This window comes from Pseudopipra pipra, chromosome 4 (genome assembly GCF_036250125.1).
Source record: "Pseudopipra pipra isolate bDixPip1 chromosome 4, bDixPip1.hap1, whole genome shotgun sequence".
Classification (NCBI taxonomy): Eukaryota; Metazoa; Chordata; class Aves; order Passeriformes; family Pipridae; genus Pseudopipra; species Pseudopipra pipra.
Genome location: NC_087552.1, coordinates 30462468 through 30489027, shown reverse-complemented (window position 1 = coordinate 30489027; position 26560 = coordinate 30462468). Strand labels below are relative to the sequence as shown.

The 26560-nt window shown below is 39.1% G+C and overlaps 1 protein-coding gene and 1 long non-coding RNA gene across 2 annotated transcripts in view; one reads left to right on the top strand and one right to left on the bottom strand.

Annotated features, from left to right (window-relative positions):
• The window catches only part of TNKS (tankyrase), a 145243-nt gene that overhangs the window by 15300 nt on the left and 103383 nt on the right, over nt 1-26560 (top strand). The window contains exon 3 of the mRNA XM_064652202.1: nt 18183-18278. Within this exon, the coding sequence (XP_064508272.1) occupies nt 18183-18278 (96 nt within the window). The remainder of the gene's footprint in view (nt 1-18182; nt 18279-26560) is intronic.
• Nucleotides 2899-3426, bottom strand: LOC135413067 (uncharacterized). The gene is made up of 2 exons (XR_010430083.1): nt 3342-3426; nt 2899-3148 (listed from the first exon to the last, which is right to left on the bottom strand). It is a non-coding gene; the product is annotated as an uncharacterized LOC135413067 (long non-coding RNA).

The following is a 26560-nucleotide window of genomic DNA, read 5'->3' as shown; positions in this document are numbered from 1 at the left end:
AAGATGCATTTTCAGTGCCTGTGAACTGCTTCTAGAGCTAATGAAAAGTGGTTTTGTTTCTCAGTGTTGTATTTGCTCATGGAATAATGAACGAGTAGTGAACTCTGCAAAATGTGTTTGGAGGAATGCTTTGATGTCGGGGTAGTGGCTGTTCTGCGTGTTGGGCTGGGGAGAAAGAATTACCTATTTCTTTAGTCTGTTTGTAGTACAGACTTTCAGATGAAGATCAAGGTAGCTTACTTTTTTCCAAAAATAACATGTAGCCCATGAAGCTCAGATACTATAAATGCCTTGAATGTATCCTTCGTTTCTCATAGCAATCAGCAATTTAGGAACTTGGTAGAGATTGTATCTGGACTGTATTGCATAGCAGTTTGTATACAAAGTTGTTGAAAGCTCCAATTCACTTAAATTGTGCTATACTTTTGGCTTTGGAGGTGCTCCGTGGCAAGAGAATTTTACAGTGTAATAGTCTTGCTGAAAGAAAACAACCCTCTTTTTGAAAACATTATTCTTGATTTCTTGATGACTTTTATTGCAAATGATTCAGGACTTAGGTGAGAATTAGTGAACGGTCATTTCTGTTCAATCTGCACATCTTTCATGATTTTATGGACCTCTATCTTTTTTTTTCCCCTCAAATGTCTCTTTTCCAAGCTGGAAAACATAGTCTTCTGTTATGTAATCCTGTTGAATATTCTGGTGTTTCTGCCCCCTGCCTCCCCTTCGCCTTCATTTTTTTACAGGTGAGTGGTTGGTATGATGGGTACAGACACCAAAACTGGGTGAAGTAGATTTATAGGGTAGCTTAATGTTCTTTCTGGTTTGGTTTTCTGGTTGCTGAGCAGTGCACAGGAGTAGCTTCAAGGTATTTCCTGAGTACTAACAGCTCCTTTAAAACTGTTTGTGCAGCACAGTTTTGGTTTGGTTGTTTTGTTTTGTTTTGTTTTTTTTAAGAAAACTAGGCTAAAAATAACCTTACAGAAGCTGTGCTTATGTAGTTTGTCTGGGTTGCTTTGCCCTTCAGTGTGTTTGTTTCTGCAGAGGCTGTAGTTGTTCTTGCAGAGATTTATTCCTTTTCCAGGTGGATCTCCAGTTAAGTGTTGTGATATGTAAAGGACTGCTAGGCTAAATATTATCTCAGGTGTCATACACCTGCTTAGTTTTTAAGGGCATCCTTCAAGATATGCAAACCATGAACATTTTCTGTGATGATGCCGTGGTTTATGGATCTGGACATACTAATTTTAGGGAAATAAAAAGTTTTATCCACTGAAAATCTCCATCACTGTATGAAACTGTAAAAGTTTTTTAAAAACCACTTTTAGTTCATGCAGTGCTAAGGATTCATCAGGAATTACTTAATATGACTTTAGACCAGTGTTTTTACTGACTTCCTCTGGGCTACTTATAAAATCTACTGCAAAGATCCTGTGGCATGATGAATTTATTGTCCCAGTGCTATGAAGGGACCTAATGGTATTGTCAAGGTGCAGTTTGTCTCTTTTTGACCAGAGGAATTCTGTGTAATTCCTTTTTTATCTTTACCCTTTTTGCACTTGAAAGATACAGCAAGCAAGCAAGCCAAAACATTTTTAAGGTAACAGGTTTTCTAGTGTACAGGTCCTGTCCTTAATATAGGGATCACTATTATTTAAATGCCTCTTTGTAGACATGTCAAGACATTCCCCACTCTGCTGTGCTTCCTCACAACTGGGGAACGAGAAGAATCCAGTAGTTATTACCTTCTGCTATTATGCATCTTTAGGTTGAAAGATATGGAGGGAATATCATGTGACCCCTCCTGCAGGGCAGATAAACCTTCTGTTAGGATTAAAAAAAAAAACTATGGAAGGTAGTTTATGAGTAGAACTAGTGCACAGCAAATCTTAAAACAACTGTAGAAATAGTAATGTGCCCAATCATTGAACTACTTGTCTGTTTGGTCCTCTTGCAGAGAAGGCATGTACAGCAAATAGTGAAATTATTGCAGTTTATGATATTTTTGTTCTTCGCTCACAGTGTTTTGCCTTCTAAGCAGAGGAACTTTATTGCTCTAAAAGTTAAAGCAATGTCTGATTTTACTACCTGGAAAATAATAATAGTAAAAAAAAAATCATAGGAAGTGCTATCAAAGAGCAGAATTGTGTTCTGTTCTTTGAAAGCCTGTTCTTTTTGGAGGTGAGGGTGGGGTGATGGGGAGAAGCTTTAGTACCTTAACTGAAAAATAATTACACTGACTATAGATTTAGCTGCTGGATTGACAGAAGCCTGTAAGAAGACTAGTAGCCTCTTAATAAGCATTAGAGGGGATATTGGTAATTGAGGTCCTTTGGGATCTGGTTATACATGTTGTTTGTTGGAGAGATGCACTGAATTCCTAAAGACTCTCTTGGAGAACTGGTGTTCCAGAAGGAAGCGTAGATTCAAAGAGACATCCCAGGTATCTGATATTCAGAGGCTTGTAAAATCATTGGAAAATACTCTTAAGTAAGTACTTTCAAATACTTTGTGTAAAATGTTTTAACTATTGCTGCTGTTTATATCAGAAGATTTTTAATATTGTTAATATTCCTGCTTTGACTTTTGAACTACAGAGTTGGAGCACTACTGTTCCTGACAGCTCATAATGTGTAATGGGAAGACAGTGACTTGTATTTGAACTTTTTTAAGCTGTAGGACAATCTAAAGAACTTTAGACTGTTTTTGTCTACCAGAAATGTTAGTTTTACTCCATTAAGAGGACATGAAATAATCCCTGTAGTGTGGAGCTTTTCTGTCTGTTGGTTGCAGTTAATATTGACATAAGAGAAAAGGTACCTTGTGATTTGATATGCTTAAGGCCAAGCAGTCCTTGTTAATAGCATCTATTGTCTGTCCAGATATGCAAAATAAAAATCCTGGCTGTATTTATTTTATTACTCACTACTCTTTGTTCAAAGCCAAATCTGTTGTTGTGGAAGCAGGCTCATCAGACTGTTCAGATTATGAATTCTTTTGGTCTGTTTCTGCTCTGTGAGTGATGTCATTTGTGTGGAACCCTGCTTTAAGTAGCAAATGGTTTTAAATCCTGTACATGCAGTGGCTCAAACACCTAATATGCTTCTCTTCTCATACTGTTTCTTCATGGGGTCTTTCTCAAAGGAACCTTGCATGATAGGAAATACAGGATGAAAATGTGATGGTTTAGGTTGAGTGAAAGAATACTTTTCCTTTCTAAATTAAGTTCTTGTTTATGGTTTTAAATAGTTTCATGTCCTCTAATCACTTGTTTAAGCTATGTTAGCTTCTAAATGTTAATATTCATCATAGAAGTGAGAGCTTCTAGGGCTGAATCTTACATTTCTTGCTCTGTAGTTTGGACTTCCCCTTTTGAAAAAGACCTGAGAATAAGGCTGCCTTCTCTCTGAGCTAGTGGGGGTGGAGGAATCCACGACTGAAATCATACGTTGGTAATTGGAAGGCATTGTAATACTGTTGTCATAGTAACAATGGACTGGAGTGTGAGACAACAGGGCTTTTGTCAAAAGTGACTACAGAAAATGGTTTGGGAGGCACTACCATAGCATATACAACTGCAGTGGTCCCTGGTGGACTTTGGCAGCAGGACACGAGGAAAATGGATAAATTTCCATATGTGAAGGATACCTCTTCAGTATGTGACATCTGTGTGCAGACAGGTCTTTTGGTATAGTGCAGTCTACAGGAGTTACTGTGTGCTGATGTTTTGTGTCTGTGCACATGTAGCTATGAGAGATGCCTTTTGAAGAAATCTGTCTGAGCAGTGTCAGTCACCCATGTGTACCCAACAAAGAAAGGTCTTGGAGTGCAAGGAACCTTGAAATGAGTGGATCACTGAAGTAAGGTGGAAGTACCCTACCACAATTTTTTTTTTCTAAGAAAACCAATCACTGAGCTGGATTAATCCTCAGGTTAAATCCTGTTCAGAAATAAAATCAACAGTAAACTTTTTAGAACAGCATGATGCTTTGTGCAAATGGGGTGAAAAGAAGCCTTATTTCAGCTGAGGAAGTCTTGTTTGCAGGGTTATGCCAATAAAATGTCTTATCTTTGTATCTGGAGCTAATGGTGCTGAAGGCTTGTAAAGCTTGTCATGTTACTGTATTGCTTATGGTCCTTAAGGCTATGGTTTGTATTATGGTATTTGTATTGCTAAATTTAACTGCAATTCAACCTCATGAAAACATTATATGATTTGAAAGCTGTCTGTCTTTCTGTTAGGTTTGAATTGTATTGACAGTTAATATGTTACAGCCTATCTGTAGGTTTTAGACTTTTTCCCAGTCCTATTTCTTTTTCAAAATTCAAGGTATCAAGAAAACTACTTTTTCCTTGTTTGCTTGCTTGGCACAGGAGAATCTGTGGAGGACAAGAAAAGAGTAATTTATTTTGCGACGTTCCTTTACAAGTGTTTGTTAAATCTGATGATGTACTGTACTGAACTGTACTGTACTGAAATCTGTACTGATGTTAACTATTAGCAAATTGAGAGGGAGGGGAAGAGGAAGTTGCATATTATTCAGAACAGAGGAACAGAACAGATAGTCCTCTTGCAGACACAGAAACTGCTTTCAGATGTCCAATACTAGTTTAGAGCAGCTTTCTAAATATCTTGCAGAAATACTTAATCTTATGGGACTGTGCTTCTGATTACTGTAGCAATATCTGCTTTTAGCTTCTCAGCGGAACCATGTGGTCTTAATGCAGTTCATATGTGGTTTATAAACAATCTCTAGATATTTGTGTAGATGTTAAAGCAAAAATGAGTGGGGCAAATTCCAGCAGAATTCTTGGATGTGTTCTTAGACTAATGGAAAATATTGATGAAAGTATTACTACAGGATATAAAGGTCTCTTGTTTGTAAAAATGTGTAGGCAATTAAATCTTTCTCATATAGTGAACAAAGGAAGCTGTCTTCTTTTTAATGATGTGGTCTTTCTGCGATGTAAAGCAAGTGTGCAAAATGAACTATGAGTGCTTGAAACCTACTGAAAATACTGAGCACTCGCCTCTTGTTCCAGGTGGTCTTCACTTCAGCTTCTACAAATGCACCATGTTGCTTTGATGAAGGTATTTCTTTCTAGGAGGGGCTTAAGTGTCTGATGTGAATTGTGTTATTTGTGCTGCTGTGTGTAGTCTTCATGTTTTGCTGATGTCTTGTCCAAGCAAGCAGTACTGAGCAGTTCCTTGGTTAAGCACAATGCTCTTGACCTAGCTATGGTACTGGATACAGAACTTACTTGATGAGGGAACTGGCTGCAACAATTTGTTTTTATTTTCTTGTTTGGGAGGTTAATACAAGAACAGCCCAGAACACAAGTGACCCAGGGAAAGAACCCACTCAGACTGATGTAACATGCACTATTCCCTAGCGTGAGACCTTCAACACTAACGATATCTCACCTGACAGATTGACATTTTTGCAGTGTAGAATATTTGCTTGTCAAGGACCTAGTGCTAAATACGTGAAGACTTGCACTGCTCTGTGTCAGTAGGGCATGGTGGTGAGCAGTTCTAGGACTGGAGAAAAAAAATGGATATAGCTCTGGGCTTTAAAAATCTACAGCCATGTTACTTTTACATAATAGTGTGATCTAAGATAGTTGCTGGGGAAGTTTACAAGAGTGATATATATGGTACTGCTAGCTAGTCAGTTGTTACTAGACTTCTATGTGTGCTTGAACTTAGTGTATTCTTAGCTTCCTCATTGTATATCGTAAACAGAATTTTTGAGAATACTTCTGTCTTCTGGCTAACTCAGCTTTAGCCACAGTTTTTTTAACTGATCAGCTTGGTATTCCTAAGATTTCAGGTGTTACTTGTGTTTCTTAAATATTTGGTAGCTATGTTGTGGACTAATAATGAGCTTACAAAATTAGTGCAAGGTTAAAATTTTATGCAAAATATACAAAAGTTATTTGTCATGTTGGGATTTCTTTAATCTAAAGAGTTTGAGCTCTTAATCACATCAAAATGTCACTCCATGTGTTCCATACGGTGTGTGACTAAGACACGATATGTGAGTTGCGTGTTGTTGAAAGCTGGTAGGCACTGAAATTCACCTCTGGAAAAGGCTGTACTTGTGGAATGTGATAGTTGTTTTGGGCTTTGGTGGTTGGGTTTTTTCCCTGTCTTGTGCTCACCTCACTGAATGGCGGGTTGAGAGCTGCTGCTAGGGCTTGAATCTCTTCAATCCATATTTCTTAAGATACTAAAAAGAGAAACAGTTTTTGATTATGCACATACCTTTTGTGTTTTGGAAAAACGGTAGATCCAGGACAGATTCTAAGAAACTTTTAAGATTCCTCTGTTGATGTTGCTTCACAAGGGTTAAATTTTGGTGCACTGGCAAATAATGCCTTCTGATAGCCACATAGCTAATTCCACATGCAGTCTATAACTTGACTTCCACTAGGACTTTTTTCCCCCCGAACTTCACCTGGAAGAAATGGTTAGCATATGCCAGAGATGGGAATTCATCTTTGGTTTCTCTTAACTCTCCTCAATTCCTTTTCCTCTTAGGATGCTATATGTTGACCTGATTTGCCTCACAGACTGCTTGTGCTTTTCAAGGACTCTGAAAGCGGGGCTCCTAATCTGTCACATGGGATGTCAGGATTATAGCTGACATTTATTTGAATAAAACTTGAAGTAGAAAGGTGAATTTGTTCAGAGAAAAGTGAAATTGGGACCAAGTGATGAAGACTTGTCCTTAAAGCAGCTTTCATCTTGGCATACAGATGAAAACATAAATTGCTCAGACAGTAGGGCAGCAATAAAGATTTTTAGCTCTTCAATAAATAGTATATTAAACCAAATGCTTAGAAACTTAAGTAGTTGCAGAATTGTTGCTTGCAAGGAAAAGGATTGTGATTTAGTTGTCGCATAGTGAGTCCTCAACCCATTCCATCTACAGATAGGCTAAATGTTTTTTGTTAGGTTTTTCTTGAAGCTTCTTTGATTAAAGGGTCTTCTGTTCGATTTTGCATGCTAACAATAAGTGAATTCCAGATGACTTCTTGAACACACTTAGGTGTGATTCTTAAGGCCCTGTGTGAAAGCGCCACAAAATGAAACTTGGGAAGATCCTTCCGAACACCAGGAAACACTTTACCATCATGGCAACTAATCACAGATTGCGCAGAGAGGTTGTAGAGTTTCCTGCCTTGGAGATATTGAAAAGCCATCTGGACAGAGTCCTGGACAACTGGCTATAGGTGGCCCAACTGCAGCAGGGAAGTTGTTCCAGATGATCTACAGAGGTCCCTTTGACCTTAACCATTCCATGATTCAGTGTGATTCCATGAAAAAGGAGTACATGTTCATGGTTCATGACTGCAAATAAATGGGATTAAATAAATGCTTAGTGTACTGTCTTTCATTTCCTATTAGCTCAAAGAAAGTTTTCTGTTTGGTTGTTGGTTTTTTTGGTGACTGAAGCTTCTAGAGTTCTTACATTTTGCAGATTCATTGTGGAACTCCTGAAGTTTCCTTTATATTACACAGCTTTTTGTGCAGATAGTGTTCTTGGGGGAAGTGTTCTGGAATGAACACTTGCTGTCTCTGGCGTGATGCAAAAAAAGCCCAACAAACAAAACAACTGCAGTTACACTTCTAGAAGCTCCCCACAAGACTTCATTCTGCATAACCTGCATATACTTTTGTCCTCATTGTTACCTGAAATGAAAAATTTTAACTTAAAAAGTATTACATTCAAAAAAGGAAACGGGAATATTTACTTCATTAAGTTCAGGCAAGATCAAGGCTTTGAATTGCTGTTCATGTAGGCTGAGCAATCTACCAACTCTGGCTCTTTCTCTGAGGGCAGAAGGATATTATCAGCCTGCTGTGCTGCCTACAGGCTCTGGAACTTTCTTCATGTTCTTTCTTTCTATGCATATTTAATTAGAGGGAGGCAGAACTGGTGTACCAGGGAGCAATTCTTTAGTGCTTCCTACGCATAGAAAACTAGTCGTAGTTAAAATCACAGAATGGGTAAGGTTGGAAGGGACCGCTGGAGGTGATCCAGTCTGACCTCCCTGCTCAAACAGGGTTTCCTAGAGCATGTTGCTCAGGATTGTGTAACTCAGGAAGCACCTACTTATGGGGACACAGTTGAAGGCAATCACTGGGGGAGGAAGGAGCCTTTTAAAAGGCATCTTCTTCCGCTGCTGAAAGAACTCTTACTGTTGCAATCATACTTGTGGTTTTGGTTGTTTGGTTCAGATGCTTTCCCTCTACTTTACTTCAATTAGATAAATCTGATCTCTGGAACATCTACTGCCAATTGAATTCTAGAATGCATTGAAGTCTTTTGTAGTATGTTGAGAGGTAAGGTTACAGTATGTATATATAGACCGGGAGTCAGGCTGTCTTGCTAAGAGGTTGAAACTTCATTCAGCAAAGTCTGAAAGTAAACAACGAAAAGACTGAGACAAAAGAGTTGTTTTGAAAAATCAGAGTTTGCATGAAAATAGAATCAAGTCCTTTTAAAATGATGCTTTGTAATATTCTTTTTGTCTAGATCCTTCTCCCTTCAAAACAAACAAGCAAAAAGTTGGTACTGGGAGACCTTGTTCGTGATGCTTCTTTGCTTTCCTATTGCTGCCTTGAAGCTTGTTTCTGTGAATTGCTCACTTCAGCTGAAGGAACCTGACCTCTAAGCATTGTCTCCATTTCATCTTTTACTGGGCCTCTGCTCAATTTGGTATTGCATCCTATTACTGTAGGAACTGGTGCCATTTCTGCAGCACATGGATGCATGAGAACCTGCCTTTCAAAGATCAGTTCTGTCTCTGTAAAGGGAGATGTTTGATATGGCTATCCTTGACCCTGATGGACCAAATGGTCATTTCAGGTACAAAGCAAGAAATGCCTCTGCTAGGAGAACCATATTCAAAGCTGTCTGTGTGTATATTGATGCCCCCAGCAGCTGCTGCTATTGTTTATCTAATGACAAGGTAACGGAAGCGTGCAAGCAGTTCCTATGTTTTTAATCTAGATTATGCCACATTTGGCCAAAGTACCCCTTTTTTTACTAGAGGTAGCTTTCTTCTACTTGGAAATAACCATTTAAACCATGTATTTGTATAAATTTTAAAACTCTGTATCTCCAAGAACTGGCCTGCAGGATTACAGTCGTAGCACAGTTTGAGTTGGAAGGGACCTTTAAAGATCATGTAGATCACCTCCCCTGCCACAGGTAGGGATAATGTTACCTAGATCAGGTTGCTCAAAGCCCTGGGTAACCTGACCTTGAACACTTCTAGTGATGGATATCTACAACTTCTCTGGACAACCTGTTCCAGACTATCAGAAGTTCAGGCAGATGCTGATAAAAGCTCTTTTGTAGCTTTTCCTTTGTCAATTGATGCAGTCACTCCATCAAAGAAGGCTACCAAATTAGTCAGGCATGATTTGCTCTTTCTGTCTCTAAGCAACTCCCTATATTCCATGTGTCTTCTGGGAGGATCTGTTCCATGATTTAACTGGGCATGGAGGTGAGGCTGCTTGGTTGGTAGTTCCCAAGGTCCTCCTTTTTACCTTTTTTAAAAATGGATGTGACATTTTCCTTTTTCCATCACTGGGGTTTTGCCTGACTGCCATGACTTCTCAGTTTTATTGAGCATGGCTCAACATCAGCCAATTCCCTCAGGACCCTGGGATACATCTCACTGGGTCCCATGGACTGATTCATGTTCAGGTATCTCAGAAGGTTTAATGGTCTTGAACCTTCAACCTTTAGTTTCCCTTATAATGGACATAATTTCATTCTACAGTCCCTGCCTTGAGGTTCAGGGAATTGAGAGATGTGGGAAGAGGGATTACTGTTGAAAACCGAGGTAAAAAAACTGTTGAGTACCTACCAGCCTTTCCATATTGGTTGTTACTAGTTCTCATGTCTTACTTATCAAGGGAGGTATGTTTACTTTAATCTTCCTTTTTCTAGCCAGTGTTCCTGTAGAAGCCCTTATTATTTTCATCCTGTGCCAAATTCAGCTCTAACTGTGCCTTAGTTTTCCTGATCCCATTTGTACACATCTGGGCAGCATCCCTCTAATCTCAGCCTATATGTCCCTGGTTCCTGTGCCTATGCATTTCCTTCTCATACTGTAGTTTGACCAGGAGGTCCTTAGCATCTCCTGCTTTTCTTACTTGAGTTCTTACCTGTGGAATTGAGACCTCCTGATCTCTAAGAAAAATGTCCTTAAGGGGCTACCAGCTTTGTGCAGCTCCTTTGTCTCTCAGGGCACTTCCCCAGGGGGTCCCATCCATCAATTCATTAAACAACTGAGAGTGTCCTCTTGAAATTCGGAGTCCTTACTCTATTCTTCACCTGGTCCATACCCCTCATGCCACCAGGGCCTGACCACTGCAGCTCAGTCCACCACCAATCTTGACATCCCTAAATAGTTCATCTGTATTGGTAGGCAACAAGTCTAATAATGCCTCCCCTCTAATTGCACTGTCTGTCACCTGGATTAAGAAATTACCCTGAGCACACTACAAGAGTCTCCTAGACTGCTTATAGCTTACTGTGCCACTTTTCCAGCAGATGTCAGGGTGATTGAAGTCCCCCAGCAGGATCAGAGCCTGCAAGCATGACACCTCCTGTAGCTGAAGTAAGAACTTTTATCAATAAGCTCCCCTTGATCAGGTAGCCGGTAGTAAATACCAGCCATGAGGTTTCCTTTGTTGGCTTGGCCCCTAATTTTTGCCCATAAGCTCTCAACTTGTTCATTCCTGTTTTTCCAAGGCGGCTCTCTAGAGCCAATCTGTTTTTTTATATTTTATTTTATTTTTACATGGAGAGTAACCACTTGCTTTTCCTTCCTTGCCTGTGCCTCCTGAACAGTTTTTAGCTGTTGATTGCAGTGCTCCAGTTGTGTCATCCTTCCCACGATATATCAGTGATAGCAATTAGATCATAGCTTTTTCCAGCTGCAAAGTGGCTTCCAGCTCCTCACGTTTGATACCCGTGCTGTGTTCGTTGGTAGAGACACTTCAGCTGTGTCAGTGACCTTGTCACCTTCTTGGAGGACCATCCACTAATTCCTTTGAGGCATTTCACAGGTGTTTCCTCCTTGGTTCCTAATATATCAGCAGTCCCTGACTTTTTACTGTTGCTCAAAACTCTGTCAGTTTTTCCCCTCTACTTGTCTGCTGCTTTCTCCTGCTGTCAGAACTCTTATTTCTGTCTAGGCTATTGGACAACACCATTCTAATTCTCTTAAAAATGTTTTGTTTCAGCATGGTGGAGCCTAGCCTTGCTTTTGTAAGCTTTTGCTTCGTACTACTACAGTCGACGTATTTGTCTCTTGCTTTGTCTGGCCCCAACAAAGAACAAAATCACCATGCTGGTCCATTGGGAACAAACTCTTGTCTGGGAAACTGGGATGCCCTGAACAAGGGAAGTAGAGAAGGCAAAATGATGGGAAGTGCTTGCAGCTGACACTAACCCACCAGGGCTTTGGCTGGTAATGCTAGATATACTCTTAATTAGAAACACAAAATGATCCTTTTCAACTCCTGTCACCAGCACGTGTCCCTGTACCATAGTTTCTTGTGCCACCCAGAGTATGCCATGTCATTGCATCAGGAAGTGGATTGGGCAAGTGATCACTTTTCTAATTTACCTTGTTGCCTGACCAAACATTTGCAGCTGCCCAAAGCGCAGGGGTGGGCGTGGTGATTCTGCCGGTGTGGTCTGGGTGAAACAGATTGCCCAGAGAAGTTGTGGAGTCTCCTACTCTGAAGATGCTCAAAGCCATCTGGACACAATCCTAAGTAAAGTGCTCTAGGGAACCCTGCTGGAGTAGAGAGGTTGGACCTGATGACCCACTGTGGTCCCCTTGAACCTGACCCATTCTGTGATTCTGTGAAACTATAGCCTGTGAAAGTACTGTTTTGCAGGGGAGCAGCTTTACAGTTCTTTGCAGTCCTTTTTTTTTTTTCCTTTGCTATTGTAAAGGTGGGATAAAGGCTGCATGTTCTTCTGCTTTTTGCTTGAAGAGTTGTCTGTTCTCATCGTACTAGAGATGCTCCTTATTCCCCTGAAGCTAGGTGGTTGGAGTCTCCTTACTTCCCTTCTAGCTAAGCACTGTTTTGCATGTCCCCTTTGTCCCAGGGGCGTTCTCTGGTTAGTGAGATCCTTAGCCTTTGCCTCAGAAAAAGCAGCTCTCAACCTGGAAAAGTCCACTCCAGTTTGTCTCCTGAGCAATAAAACCCTATAGAGCAACTCAGTAATGCAGGTCTTTGAAGTCTTCATCAGTTAACTGTCTGCAGACACCTTTGTTGCTGGAGATTCAGTTTTCTGCAACTTTTCCTTACCTGATCAGCCTGCACCCATGAGCATTTCTACTGTATTTCTCCCCAAATTCCCTTTGGGATTTAATTGCACCCTGCCCTTATTTTTCATTTTTGCTTCATGTTTGTCATTCTCCTAGCCAATGCATTCCTATCCTGTCCCTGATCTGCCACCTGGCTGTCATGTCTTCTTACCAATGAACTATCTGCAGTGCTCCTGGAATAATCTGGTTATTGGCTCTACCCTATTCTGATTCTGAACTACATCCTTAGGTGTGCTTAGCCTCTCTTCTCCACAATCCTCTCTTCATTCAGCTTTGATGGCTTTCACTATAGAGGGACAGTCAAGAGCATAGGACCTGCTTCTCTCTTTTTTTTCCCCAACTCCTCTTGACTGAGCTGGCAGTAGTGTTTGAGGCCATGCATGTCATCAGGTCTAGTAGTGATAGTTAAACCTTTAGAGCTCTTTGCAGCCTCTGTAGTGATACTGCCTCTCATGTTTTCACCTTGTAATTCCGATGGCTGATGAATATAGCCTTTTTCTTAATCACAAGGCCAAGTCTGGGTTTGCTTACAGAGGCAGAAGTTAATCAGTGATACAGTTGTGGTTAATGTTATTAACTGTATGTCATCTATTCAATTTTATAAAGCTAAGAGTTGGGTGCTACAACTTTTGTTATATAGGGCCATTTAGCAAAAAGGCTTATGTATCTGGTTAACTTGCCAAAATGGAATTATGGACTCTCAGTTAAGGAAGTATAGTATCTAGGGAGAAACTTGCTCTTGTAACAGGAGAAAAGCTTCAAAACCTCAGTGGTTTGATTTACATTTACAGGTAGCTAGGGGAGAAGATGCATTTAGCATTGGCTGAAAAAAATTAATGCTTTGGATTCCAGTGTGTTGTTTAGATGTTTTTGGAATGTGGAGGTGAATGAGCACATCATATTTCTCGTCAAGTATAAGTTGGAAACATGTCCTACAAGGGACTTGTACTGAGAGGTGTGTGTGTTCCTGGGACCTAAGGTTAGTGAGAGACTGACCTGCCCCAAAGGTGTCCTTTAGGCAGATGGAAGATAGTGCCTATGTTGTAGGTCAAAAGCAGGCCTTATTCTTAAGCTGCTTTCTCTGTACCTTGATTCTTTGGGAGTAAGTAGATAAAGCTACAGTAAAATGGTTTGAAAAGGATCTTTGAAGCTCTTCTCCAGAAGCTGGAGTTTAAAAGGGGAAAGAAAGAATATATACTAAAGCTGGGATAGCTAGAAGGGACCACAAGCACAAGGCAATGGGACACAGTGATAAAAGAACAGGGGAGAGAAGAGGCAGTGGTAGAGCTGTGAGGAACACTGGAAATGTAATTAAAAGCAGTAGGCAGCTTTAAGTACAGATGCTTCTGGAAGGTTTGCCTGTTGTTCCTGCATTTTTCACTCAGCAGTCAAAAGTTTGGATGTGCCCTTTTTTTCATATTTGCATGCTTCTGATTCAAAACCAAATGTGAACTTTTCCATCAGCATTCCTGTAAGGATAGTCAGGAAGCTGTGGTTGTTTGGCCTAGAGAAGTCATAACTGAACTATTCTGATCTTTGTGCCTAATATTGAAACAAATTTATTTTTTTCCCATTCTGTTTATGTTTTTCAATCAAAAGTGTTTTCCTCTGGTGGACTTTTAACTGAGGCAGTATGAAGGAGGAGGGACTAAGTACTTGAGTGATGTTTTCTGTGTACAAAAACTTTTTTCTGTTGTTTTAGATTTTAAAAACTTGTCACTTGTTGATGTATAGCTGCCAGAGAAGTCTTTGCTATACCTTGTTGCTGAAAATGTGAAGGTTGAAACTGCTAAAAGTAGAAATGTTTGTTCTTGGTGGGTTTATAATTTGACAGCCAAGTGAGGTTGTGTTGGTTAACTTCACAGTTCAAAATACCTATGCCAGGAGGCTGTGAGCCAATTTTAGTTTTCATCTTGCTGTAGTGAGTTGGCAGTAATCTGAAATGATTAGTGGTTGTATTATATACTCTGTGCAATACAGTAACTTTTTTTTTTGTTAATGTGGGAAGAATATGGCCTTTCTTGTCTCTAGCACTGATCTGGTATAATAGCAGTGTAATTAAATAAGGCATTTCAGATGGTATGTGAAGATCAGAAACTGAAGTATTTTAGCAGTTGCAGTGAGGATAAAAATACAGCTCTGAACCAGTCCATGTTCATACTATAGTTAAACTTACAGGACTTTGATGTCCATATGCACTATGAAGATACAGTAAAAAGAAGAGCTTCTTTATACTCTTTGTACAAAGTGGTCTGTAGAATAGGCAGGGATAGCCAGGTAATGGTATTGCTAGATCATTAAGGATGCTGCCTGCAGTACAGAAAAATACACCCCAATGTCCCCATTGTCAGGAGGAAATAAAACAGCATATCCAAATATGGTAATTAACAAAGTTCCAGGAGTTAATTTTTGTGCACAGCATCCTTACACTTGCCTGTTAACAGCAGTTTCTTAACATAAGCTATTTGCACATTCCCTTTTCAGGCCACTCAGAAACCGTCCTCTAAAACCAGTGTGCAGTGTTTGAAATCCAAAATAGCTACAATTAGTTAGAATGGCTTGTTCTGCTGTGTTTCTTTATAGAAGGAATGTTTTTTTCCACACAGGAGATCTATCTTGACATTTTTACACATCCCTAGTGTACTGAAAAGGAAATTTAGAGAGACACACTGTGTCTAGATCTCAAATACCCTGTGGTTAGAGGAGACTTTGTGTTGGGCTAAAGTGTTAAAGGTTTTGAACATGCAGGAGAACATTCAATTAGAAGCTACCTGTGGTTTGCCAGGTATAGAAGTACAGCTGTGTTACACCGATAGGCTAAACATCAAATGCTGGATTTCTCTCATTAATTCTTGTTGATGACAACATTGCTCACTGGGATACTCTTGTGTGAGATTATGTACTTAAAAAGCATGGAAAGGTTAGAATCAAATAGTCAGTAGAGGAAATGCAAGAGTAAGATTGCTTTTGTGACCCAAGTTTTCTTCCTTTATTCATATGCATTCTAATACGGTCTTTATTTATATGATTGGTTTCTTCTCTCAAGATGCCATTGCCTTCATTTCACAGGGTTTCTAGGGCTGAATCTGTAGGACCATACCTTTGGCTGTTGGAGAGGCTGGAAGCGTTATGTCAAGTGGGATGAGTGATTGCAGAGACAAGAAGGATAAGTCTCATAGTTACAGCAATTGACTCCTGATAGGTTCTTTTCCTGAACTTAGTTTGACCACTTTAAGTGTATGTTCCACAGGCTGTCAGTAATTCAAGGTGTTTGCAGGCAACCAGCTTAAGTCTTTTTAGTAAATATTTAATGTATTCGTCTAGGGTTTTAAAAAACTAAAAACCGGACACAGAAATTGTATGTTGTAAGCCATGCCCAAACCCTTCATGGTTCATTAGCATGTATGAACAGGTTACATAGATGCATAATCCTTTGTCATTTTAGCCAGGAGAGGAGCTGAAAGCAGTACTGTGGTGTCGTAGCAGGGGAAGTGCTCTTGGTTTGTTTGCTCAGGACTGAAGAATGAAGAGACTTGAAAACATGTACTTCAGTTTTAACACTGGGCTCAGGCAGTTGCAGATCCTTTTGAGATTTATACGCCTGTTACCTCGTTTTTCAAAGTCACCTTTCTTGCCCTAACCTACCTCAACTTGGCTTCACATGCTAGCCCAAACCTCCAAACCGTGGTGAGATCCCAGTCATTCCTCTCTTCTGGTCTTTCTTCATGGACTCTTTATCTGAGCTATTATCTTTTCCCCTGCTACATCTTCTTTTTCAGTTTTCTCCCCCAGTTCTTTGTCCCAGGCCTTTTGGCATGTGAATCCTTCTTTGCTTTCTCATCCAGTGCTGTGCTATTTCATAATTTTGTACTAGCTGCTTTCTCTTGATAGACACTTAGTTGCTGGTACCCTCTTTTAGGGTCCTACTCTCACCCTGATGCCTCTTGGGACAAATGGCTTCCCTCTCCCTAGGTATATAAATTCACTAGTAGGGTCCAAGAGAATAGAGACAGAATATACTGAGTCTGTCTCTCCATACTTACTTCCTGTACTTTCTACTGTCCTGTTTGCCTCTTCCTGCTGGATTGTGCCTGACTGGCTTGAGAGGCTGGCTCAGTCTCAAACCTGTCTGTGAGTAAGATCTCGAAGGGGGTGGTAGCATGTATGGCACAGATGGTATCTTCAGAAACGTAGGTGCCAGAGCCTAACAAGATTCTGTAAGCACGTGCTAGCTGTTTTTTTCCCCATTTTGATGTTTTTGTCTTGACGTGGGGGGAAAAAACCCACCACCAAACAAAAAACCAGCAAAACCCAATCTTCCTACTTTGAGTCTTCTTTCAAAAACATCAGACAAAGCATAAAATAAGTCAATTTACTTCACTGAAACACCAAACTTCTCCAAAAATTCAGCTTAGGAGCAAGCATGTAGCATTGCATCCTGTAAGCTAAAATATATGAAATTTGGCAATCTTAAAAGAATTTACAGTCAGAAATGTATAAGAAAAGAAGTTTGAATAAAAACAATACTACCAGTTAAATTTTTAATTTAGAAAAAAGTATATTTCTGACAAGTCTTTTGCTGATTAAAGTGAAATACATATACATATATATATATAATATAATATCAGTAATTACTTTGTTCTGAATTGGTTATGTTTTTTTCCTGCAGAAGTGTTTTTGCACCCTTAGTTACAAAAAGTGTTTGCAAGTATTTCTTTGTCTTGACTTCTTCAGTCCCTCTATATCTCAACAGATGTATTTATAAGAGTAACCATAAATATCTGCTGTTTTTTATTACTTGTCTCCTTCACCTTGAGTCTCTGTGTATTGTCCTGTTTTTCACACTGGTGCAAAATTAGTGCGTAGCTGTTGCTCTGAATTTGTAATATGTTGTGCTTATTTTGCATGACATTCGCACCCTTTTTGTTAGCCCTCTAATGTTGCCATGGGCTTTGTTTTCCAGTTCTGTAGGAAATACATTGATATTGAGATGGTGATCTGAATTTCTTTATATTGTTTCTGATCAAGAGAGTTTACAGGTGAAATACTGTTTTTTTTAAATGAGATTTTCTAGTTGATGATAATTTACTGTATCAGTGCCTTCCTATCCATATGGCTGCATATTGCATTCTAAGTATTTTTGTGTACTTGAACTTTTATGTGTTTATAGGTTTAGTAGGGACAAGAAACACCAGTGAGAATAATAGCCCCTGAGCATCCAGTCTGCAGGGTACCAGGTTACACATCTTACCTTATTTGTTACAGCTTTTGAAGGTGAGCCAGTGTGCCATGGTTAAGATTTTCTGCGCAAGTGATGAGCCACTGGAAGACTGGGGTATTACTGATTTACAGAGGCGAAGTGACTTGAGATATTCAGCAGGAAAAGGAGCAGGAGTGGTAACAAGCAGCAGTAGTGGTAGTAAAGGCAGAAGCAGGTTCCTCAGCAGACTTCCCAGTGTGAGTCAGTGACTGCACAGCATACCAGCTATAGCTGTCAGGAGGAACCCAAACCCGAGTATTGCAAGAGATTCAGGGTTTATGTTTACCATGCGAAGTCATGTGGTCTTACTATATCTTAACTTGCCAACTTAGCCTTAGTCCAGAGAAGATCCTTTGCTGCAGTGCTTAAAAAAAAAAAAAAAAAAAAAAAGAAAAGAGGGAAAAAAGAGAGAGAGAAAAAAAAACCAGAAGGAAAAATAAAGAAAACTGTGCAATGTGTTTTTATGCCTACATCATGCCGAGGAGACACTTAACAGTAAATAACCTGTGTATACCTGAGGTAAGATACTGTTTCTGCTTTCCCTGCACAGTGCTGCTGCAGCACGGAGCTGATCCAAACATTCGGAACACCGATGGGAAATCTGCGCTGGATCTGGCAGACCCTTCAGCAAAAGCTGTACTCACGGGTAAGATGCATACATCTCTCAGCAGCGTTACCTGTAGTTCATTTTGTGTGTATAAGTTCAGCTTCCTAAGAGCCTTCTGCCTTTTCAGGTTTTCTGTTGTGTAAGAGCATTTTAAAACTGTCTTTTACCAGGTTTCGTGTTGATGTAACTGTCATTAATCTACTGTGCTGCTATAGGTTTGCTTATTCTACTTATGCTAATGCTGTAATTTTCTATTATAACATCATTCATTATTTACTGTGTTTCTCTGGTTTTTCTTTTTAATTGATACCCAATAAACAGATTGAATAGGAGCCCCTAACCCTTTAAAAAACCCAAAAATCAGGTCAATTGTTTTAAGACCTTCACTGTTGAGCAAGCAAGGACGTTTGTGTAACTATAAAAGTACCTGTGGTCTGAAAGACAACCTGCTACTGATTGCAGAGATCAATAGTTATATTATATTTTGCTGCAGATTCACATGCTACCCTTTCCTTCCTCTTCTTCATTAGTCATTTTGGGTAGAACCCTTTCTCATCCATCAATTTTTTTCCTTTTTAGAGACTATTAGCTGCAAAACAATGTTTCATGAAAATATCCTAGAGATATAACTTTGTTTTTACAGAGCTTTGATTTTTTATAAATTAACTGTTGTAGCATACCAGTAAGCATGAAAAGTATAATATAGTAGCCTGTCAAATTTATTTCAAGAAATACATGGTCCTCTGTGCTGATTTTGACATCTAGGAAATAATGTTTAGAACAAAGTGATATTGGATTTTAAAATATATACAATTAGATTTATAGAGAGGGATTCAGCAACTGAGGTTCATTTGAAGAAATAGTTGTTTTTCTTTTGCCTTTATTTTCCCTAGTGTCTCTCTCTCTCTTTTTATTGACAGCTTAATTTATAGGTTATATGCTATGCAACACCCATATTCTTTCTTCAGATTGTGTTCAGAGCACACCAGCTCCCTTCACTTTGTCAGGAACATTTCCTCATCTTCTTTTTTCAGTGCACTGACTGCTATACATAATTATCTACAGCGCTGCAGTGATTTGAGTGCCTTTGGAACAGTATACTTTAAATACATGTGATTTACTTTAATTACTCAGTGTCAAGTTTAAACACGTTCCTACAGTGTTAACACAAGTATTAGCTGTGCTAAGCAGGTTAATCTGACTTTTGGCTGTTAATGGGTACAGTTGTACAGATGCTGAAGATAGAGAGGGCACCAGGGAGTCAAGGTACCTCAAAGGTATCAATGGATATATGACATTTAGTTGTGGGCAACTTGACATACCTACAGTTTGGGGGTTCCAGGCTTCAAGCTGCTCTTCAGGCTATGCAACTTCAGAGAGTAGTAGAAGATTAGGAAGGTCTGTGGTGGTGATTTCATGTCTGCTCCACTGAGTTCTCCGGGCGCTAGACCAGCTTGTGCTTTAGGCAGTGGAGAGGGCAATGTGTCATAGCAAACAAGTGGAGGTGGATTAGAAGCAGCCCTCTGAGAACATCCTGCCAAGTGCAGCAAGAGCCCTGTGTCCCTGTCCCTGTCCCCGCCCCTAATGCCTCGCACAAGAGCATCCAGGGACCGCAGGCTTCTGCAACCAGTGTGTATTACCAGGTTGTGCATGTAGACACACATGCACAGAGCCACTTCTCTTGCTATATAAGTGTTTAGTTGTTCATAAAAAGATGTCATTTTTGTACATGTTTATTCTTCCCAGCAAGAAAATCAGCATTTGGTTTTATCAGCTTTGTCCTCAAGGTGGCTCTTGGCTACACTGGGCTCTCTGTGCTGTGCACCTGAATTCCAAGCTGTGCAAACAGGGTTTGGCTCCGGCTGTAGCTGCTGTATGATGCATGGTAACTGAAAACTGACACTGGATGCCATTTAAATAGAAACTAGCCATTAAGAGCTGTATTTTTCTGGGTGCTGCCCTCCTTTCTAGTATCTCTGTTAGGCTGCGATTTCTCATGCATTTTCCATATGTTATAACCTTCTGATCTTGCTTCATCCCTCTGGAAAAAAGGGGTCTTAAGGGATTTCTTAGGATGTATCTGGCTGGGGATAATCTTTAGCTACAGCAGTACTTTGCAATTAGGTGCATCAGAACTTAAAGGTATTACTGGATTAAGGATGAGTAGGATATATTAACTTAATTTTCAGTATGTAATATTGAATAGTGGGATTTTAGAAATGCTCATATTTAGAGCTTTTAGAAGTGGAGTGATCCTGAAAGCAGTCTGTAATTTGTTACTGTATTTGCATCTTTAAGCAGCATAAGTGTCAAGGTTGTTTTCATTATGTTATTTTTGGGTTCCTTTTTCTGTCTGTGTCTATCACAGAATGTCCTGGGTTGGAAGGGATGTTAAAGATCATCTAGTTCCAGCCCCCCTGCTATGGACAGGGACACCTCTCACTAAACCAGGTTGCTCAGAGCTCCATCCAGCTTGGCCTCGAACACTTCCAGGAACAGGGCATCCACAACCTCTCTGAGCAACCTATTCCAATACCTCACCATCCTCACAGTAAAGAATTTCTTCCTAATGTCTAATCTAAACCTACTCTCAGTTTGAATCCATTCTCCCTTGTCCTATCACTACATGCTCTTTTAAAAAGTCTCTCTCCGTCTTTCTTGTAGGCTCCCTTCAGGTACAGGAAGGCCACAATTAGGTCACTCCAAAGCCACCTCTTCTCCAGACTAAACAGTTCCAATTCTCTTAGCCTTTCCTCTTAGGAAGTATAATAGACCATATAACCATAATAGACTTTTCCACATTGCTGCTGTACTGATTGTTGAAGAACAAGGTTCCTCTTAAAACTTTTTGACCAAATATTTGCATAAGTTCATGCATTTGTGTTAATTGCTTTGCGAATGAACTGTGATTATAGTCTCCCTTTGACCTCCAACACAGCAAAAGTGAACAGAAAACTTGTAGGTAATTGATTAAATCTTTTAAATTTTACGAAGAATTGTGTATATGTTTTAAAAGGGACATTCTTGCTGCATAAAAATAATTTCTGCTGTTCTGGCAGCAGATGCTGAATCCACAATGACTTGTTCTTTTCTGTCTTCCAGTCTAGAATAATGTATACTATCTTTTTCACCTGAATTACAGAAAGGATATATAATGCAGTAGTTTCTGGGATGACTTCCAGCCATTTTCCTGCAACATCCTCTTAAAAATATGTAGTTTGTAAAGAATACATAATGCAAAGGAAGGGCTAATATTTTGATGGAAATGGACTTTGAAAATTTCTTTGTAGATTAAAGTGCATTTTATAGAAATTAAATACCCAGTACCAGCTTCTTACAGAACAAAAGTTACGTAATTGAGGAATCTGCTTCTTAGAAAGCAGTCTGTTTTTCCCCTTCTGCAGGATAAGTGGCATTTGTGTGAGCTAACCACTTCATGATTGAGAGGGTGAATATTTTGTTTCTTTTTCCTTAGCATCCCTTACTGTTCCTGAATCAGGTTGCCAGAAAAAGGATTGTAATCCTCTTTTCCTCTAGGCTGAAGTGGTGGTACAGAGTCCAAAAACATATAAGAACATATAAGAACCAGAGCTGTTAAACACATCAGATGAATATCCTAGTTAATTTTATTTTAGCTTAATTGCCTTTGGAGTGTGTGGTTTCTGAGGTGGGGACTCGTCTGTGTTGCTGTACATAGCCCTGTGGGACTCCCATCCAGAACAGGACCTTTGGGAGCTTTTACAAGTCATATTAGTCTTCATTATTCTCTCACACTGATTGTTGCCTCTTTAAACATTAACATCCTTTTATATCTTTCTTGTATAGTGCATGAAGAACCAACAATATTGTGAATGATTTATGCGAATTATTTTTTCTGGTTTGTTTTTTTCTTTTTTTCACACAGTGATGCTTTTTTGCTATGTCTTCCCCATATTATCTGCTATTCAGAAATGCTTTCTCTATGTGAATGGCCAGTCTTTGTACTTGAGCAGTTTCCAAAGCTGTTAGCAGGACCTGAAGGCATTTTTGTTGGATAATATGTTTTTGACTGCTCCATGCCACTGTTTTGTGAGATTGGTTTTTGTTGGTCTCAAGGATTACTCCCTTGAAACAGATCAAAATCAAAGAAGTCTGGAAACTGCTGCATCTCCAGATAAAAGGAAGATTTCTTGTGTAAGAAATAATGTCTTATTTGTTAATAGAATCAATTTTCAAAGTTAAATAAGACTCCGATCTTCCTACTTACTATGGAAATGATATCTTTTACAAACAAAGTGTGTCAGGTCCTACTGAGCATTTCTCACTTGTGTTTTTAGGATGTGAAGGACAGCTTGATGAGTGGAAGTACAGCTGGGCTAAGGTTACCAGAGGTGTTACTGAGGATTCATGTTTTCATCTATTTGTCGTGTCAACTTTTTAATTTAAGTAGGGTGCGTAGTTCATTTATTGACATATATTTGCACAAACTTTTTTAAGTGAACTGCCATGTATGGATAATTTGCCTGCAAGGAGGGGAAAAAATTGGTATTTCACTACAATAAGTTTACTGAACTTTAAAGAATGGAAAATGGATTCTAGGTACAACTCATGCATTTTAAAATTAGCAGGAAGAGAAGAAATTATTTTAGTTTGAGTTTATTTTGATTTTTTTGTGGCACTTCTGCAGCTCGACTGTCTCAAATCCTGAACTGTTTCCTTCTGGGTTGTGGTTATTTCCTTTCAGGTACTTGTAAGATATTGAAGGCCTTCTCGATAGCACTTCATTTTGGGAGGTGCCAACCTCCTCCTCCTTTCTTTTGATTGATCTAATTCTTACATAGTGTATGCTGAAATCAGATAATTTACACAAGATTTAACTTCCACCTTTAAGAAACAGTGTAATGAACACCTGTACAAAAGGAGAAGTGTTTTCGTGGTAAGGGAGGGCAGGTGCTGCTTGAATGGTTTGGGCTACCCATATATGTGGGTCATTGTTCTTTCTGACAGCGGCACTGGGGTCTGCTGCCTTAGAGAAAAGAGCAAGAAATCCAGAGCAGTTGGGGTATCTGTGCCCTGCAGAAAACTTTTGCCTTATTTTGTATAAGCTCTTGACATACATCCTGAAGCAAGAGGTCTGAAGGGCCTCTTCCAACAGTTGCTTGAGCTTTGAATGTATGTTTTTGTGATTGTTACTTGTTTAGCATTCAGGTAGGTTTACTCTTCCTTTTTACCAAGACCTAACAGAAAGAAACAAACAGTGAACTCTTAATTCACTGGTATGAGTGTCATATTGTGCTTTTACATTTGGAGTCCATCATGGTGCTTTGCATCTACCTTCTAGAGAATTATGAGGAGTATCAGCTTTCTTCTAGGAATGCTCTTCTAGTCTTTGGAAAGATGTGGGCAAAAGGTAGCTGTGACACAGACCTAGAACAAAGTCTACCACTTCAGTGGCCCTCATCTAGAAGCTCTAACTCTGTGGATTTATAAATCTTGTCTTCTGTTTTTAGAGAATATTATAATGATTACTATCTTGGTATATTTATAAATATATATTTTCAAAAAATCTCATTTCTTGTTTGGCCTAGTTCCCACTTGCTTCTTTGAAAGAAGTGCACAGGTTGCTTAGTAAGCCAGGAGTGAAATACCTTCCTTTCCCAGTTCTGAAATAGTTGTGTTTTAGTTCTTCACATTTCCTTTTTTTCAGTTTGAGAGGAAAGAGGAAGAAACAGTCCTCTCTTTGTTCTAGATGCTGTGCCATACTTAGTGTGCACTTTTGCTATGTTTCCCTTCAAGAAGAGCAGCCCTTTTCCCTTAAACTGTCGACACACAAAGTTTCACCTCGCTGAAAATGAAGTTGCACTTTGGTGGTGCTGCTGGAATCGCTGATTCTCTTTCCACTTTCCAGCACTGCATTACTATTTCAAGATAACATGTCTTGATTTGAGCACTGTGTTCTGGTATAACATCCGATTGACTTCTGTAGTGATGATTTAATAGCTTTCATGGTGTTTTGTTACTCCAGGTTTTATTCGGGCTAAGTTTGGTTTTTATGACCTCTCTGATTGCTGAAGAGCTAAATGTTTTATGGGAGCCTCTAAAGCAATTCTGAATTCTTTAGTTTGTTGCTTATATTCCAGTATGATTCCAGATGATTTGTATTATCTGTGCAGTGTTTGTTGTTTTGATTTGTCACTACTCCTTTAGTCTACCCATTTTATTGCCCATTCCATCAGTTTCCTTTAGGTCCTTCTAGCTTCTTCTGTTTTCTCTGGTAATTAAATAATATAAATATTTCCTTCAGTGTGGTAGGTTATTTAACACAAGTTGCAGTGTATTTTATCATAAAGGAAACAAATTACTCCTGCTTTTAAGTGGCTGAAGTATTTTGGTTCTGATTCCATGACTGCACAATTCCTTTAATCTCTTACTGAGGGACTTGTGCAAGGATTTATGTGAGCTGGTGTGTATATTGTGCTGCCTGAATTGCATTTCTGTATCTTTATGTGCTTGGATTTCTTCCTAATGTAACTTTAGCTCTGGATGCTCATTTCGTAGGGCTTAGTGTTAGGATAATGAGAGCTTCTCTCATTTCTCCTGTTCCATATTTTAGAGTTCAGTGCTATCATCCTTTTCTTTTGTCTGTACTTAGTTGTGTGTCTTGAAGTAGCTTCTTTGGAATGTGGCTTTCAGCCTGGATCAGGCAACATTTCATTCCTCTTTGTAACCTTGATTTAGGCAAGGAGTTAAAAGTTTCTAGTCTGTTGTGTAGCTAGTCAAGTAAGGACTGTGGGATTTAGGATTGGTGCTTTTATGAAAAGTATGGTTTTGATTTATACCATCCCCTTTGCCAGGTTTTTCACTATTTCACCTTTTTTTTTTTTAATGCTATAACCGTTTACTAATATTAAGACATCTTCAAATGGAATCAAACTCTTAAGTTGTCAGAGAAACAAATTAACTTTTTCAAAGTTTTCACAAAACGCCTTAATGAAGTCTTTTGTTTTCTGATTTTCAGCTCTGCTGTTATACAGAGTTGTGGGTGCTTTGAAAGTTTTTGTACCTGATGCACACAAATTTATTTAGCCTGTACTACACATTGAAATTTAACAACATCAAACTGAAAAGAAGCTTTTCTTCCTAAGGTTTGTTGTTATTCAAATGGACAGAATAACAAATAAGATCCCCATAGCTTGTAAGTAAAGAATCCAAAATATATTTTTCATGCTGCCCTAGGAAAAATAGTTGCAGAAACATGTAAGAAGCGCTTCTGTTTCCATAGTGCATCAAATCACTCATCTTCTTTCTGTTCCTTTGCCTTGAGCACTGACCAGTCTTATACTTTACTGAATATTTTTCTTCTCTAAATGTTCATTAGGTAATTAAGTTTGTTTTTAAGTTTAGGATTTGTTTGTTGGATTTATTTTTCTTTTTTTGCATATTCTATGCTGTACATTTCTGGTTATTAATGGCAATTTCTGCCAGTCCAGAGACCAAATAGTATTTTGATCTCTACTACATTCTTCCATTGTCCATGGATAACTTCTCGGATTGTTGTACCAAAATGGTCTTTTCACACTGTATACTCTGTGTGACAATAAGCCAGGTGTAGTGGTCAGAGGTGAGTGGTTGGAGAATATTATATTCTGTAACTTCTCATGTATTTGGTTCTGTTTGTAAGTAGGATAGCCATGTTGCAGTTTTAACTATTTTAATGTAGTTTTTGTGTATTATCTTTGATTCTAATATGTAATTTAGTCTGTAAGCAAGCATGCAACTGTTAAAAAAAAAATTTAGCTAGCTGGATAATTCCTGCATACAAAAGTTCCCGTTGCTTTTATCTCTTGTACTGTAGCTTCTAGAGCAGTCTTTCATACTTGTTTTCTTCTAAAAATGAAGCCATGTTTAAATATTGAAAGCGATGAGCCAGTCACAGCTGAAATCTGTGCAGTCTGTGAGTGCATGGACAAAACATTTAAGAAGATTTTTGCCAAGCTGAGCAGATGAATCGGAAAGAATGTTAATGTTCCATAAGCAAAATATACTGACTAGAAAGTGAGAGAGGCAGACAAGCTTAATTTTACATTTTTATGCAGGTGTTAGGACACAAACTCTGCTTATGAGACTGCTTACTGTTTCCCACTGCCTCATTCGACAGGATGGATGACTATGCTCTGGGGAGGAATCAAGACTGCACAGTGTGGCTGTGCTGGACACTCTTTCTGTACAGAACTGCTGTACCAGTTTTGCTGTGGTGAGAGGGGGCTTGTTCTTGCCACCAGAGAAGTGCTCCTGCCTTGACGAGCAATGGGAACAGGATGCAATTCAAGTCCTCTGTGCCA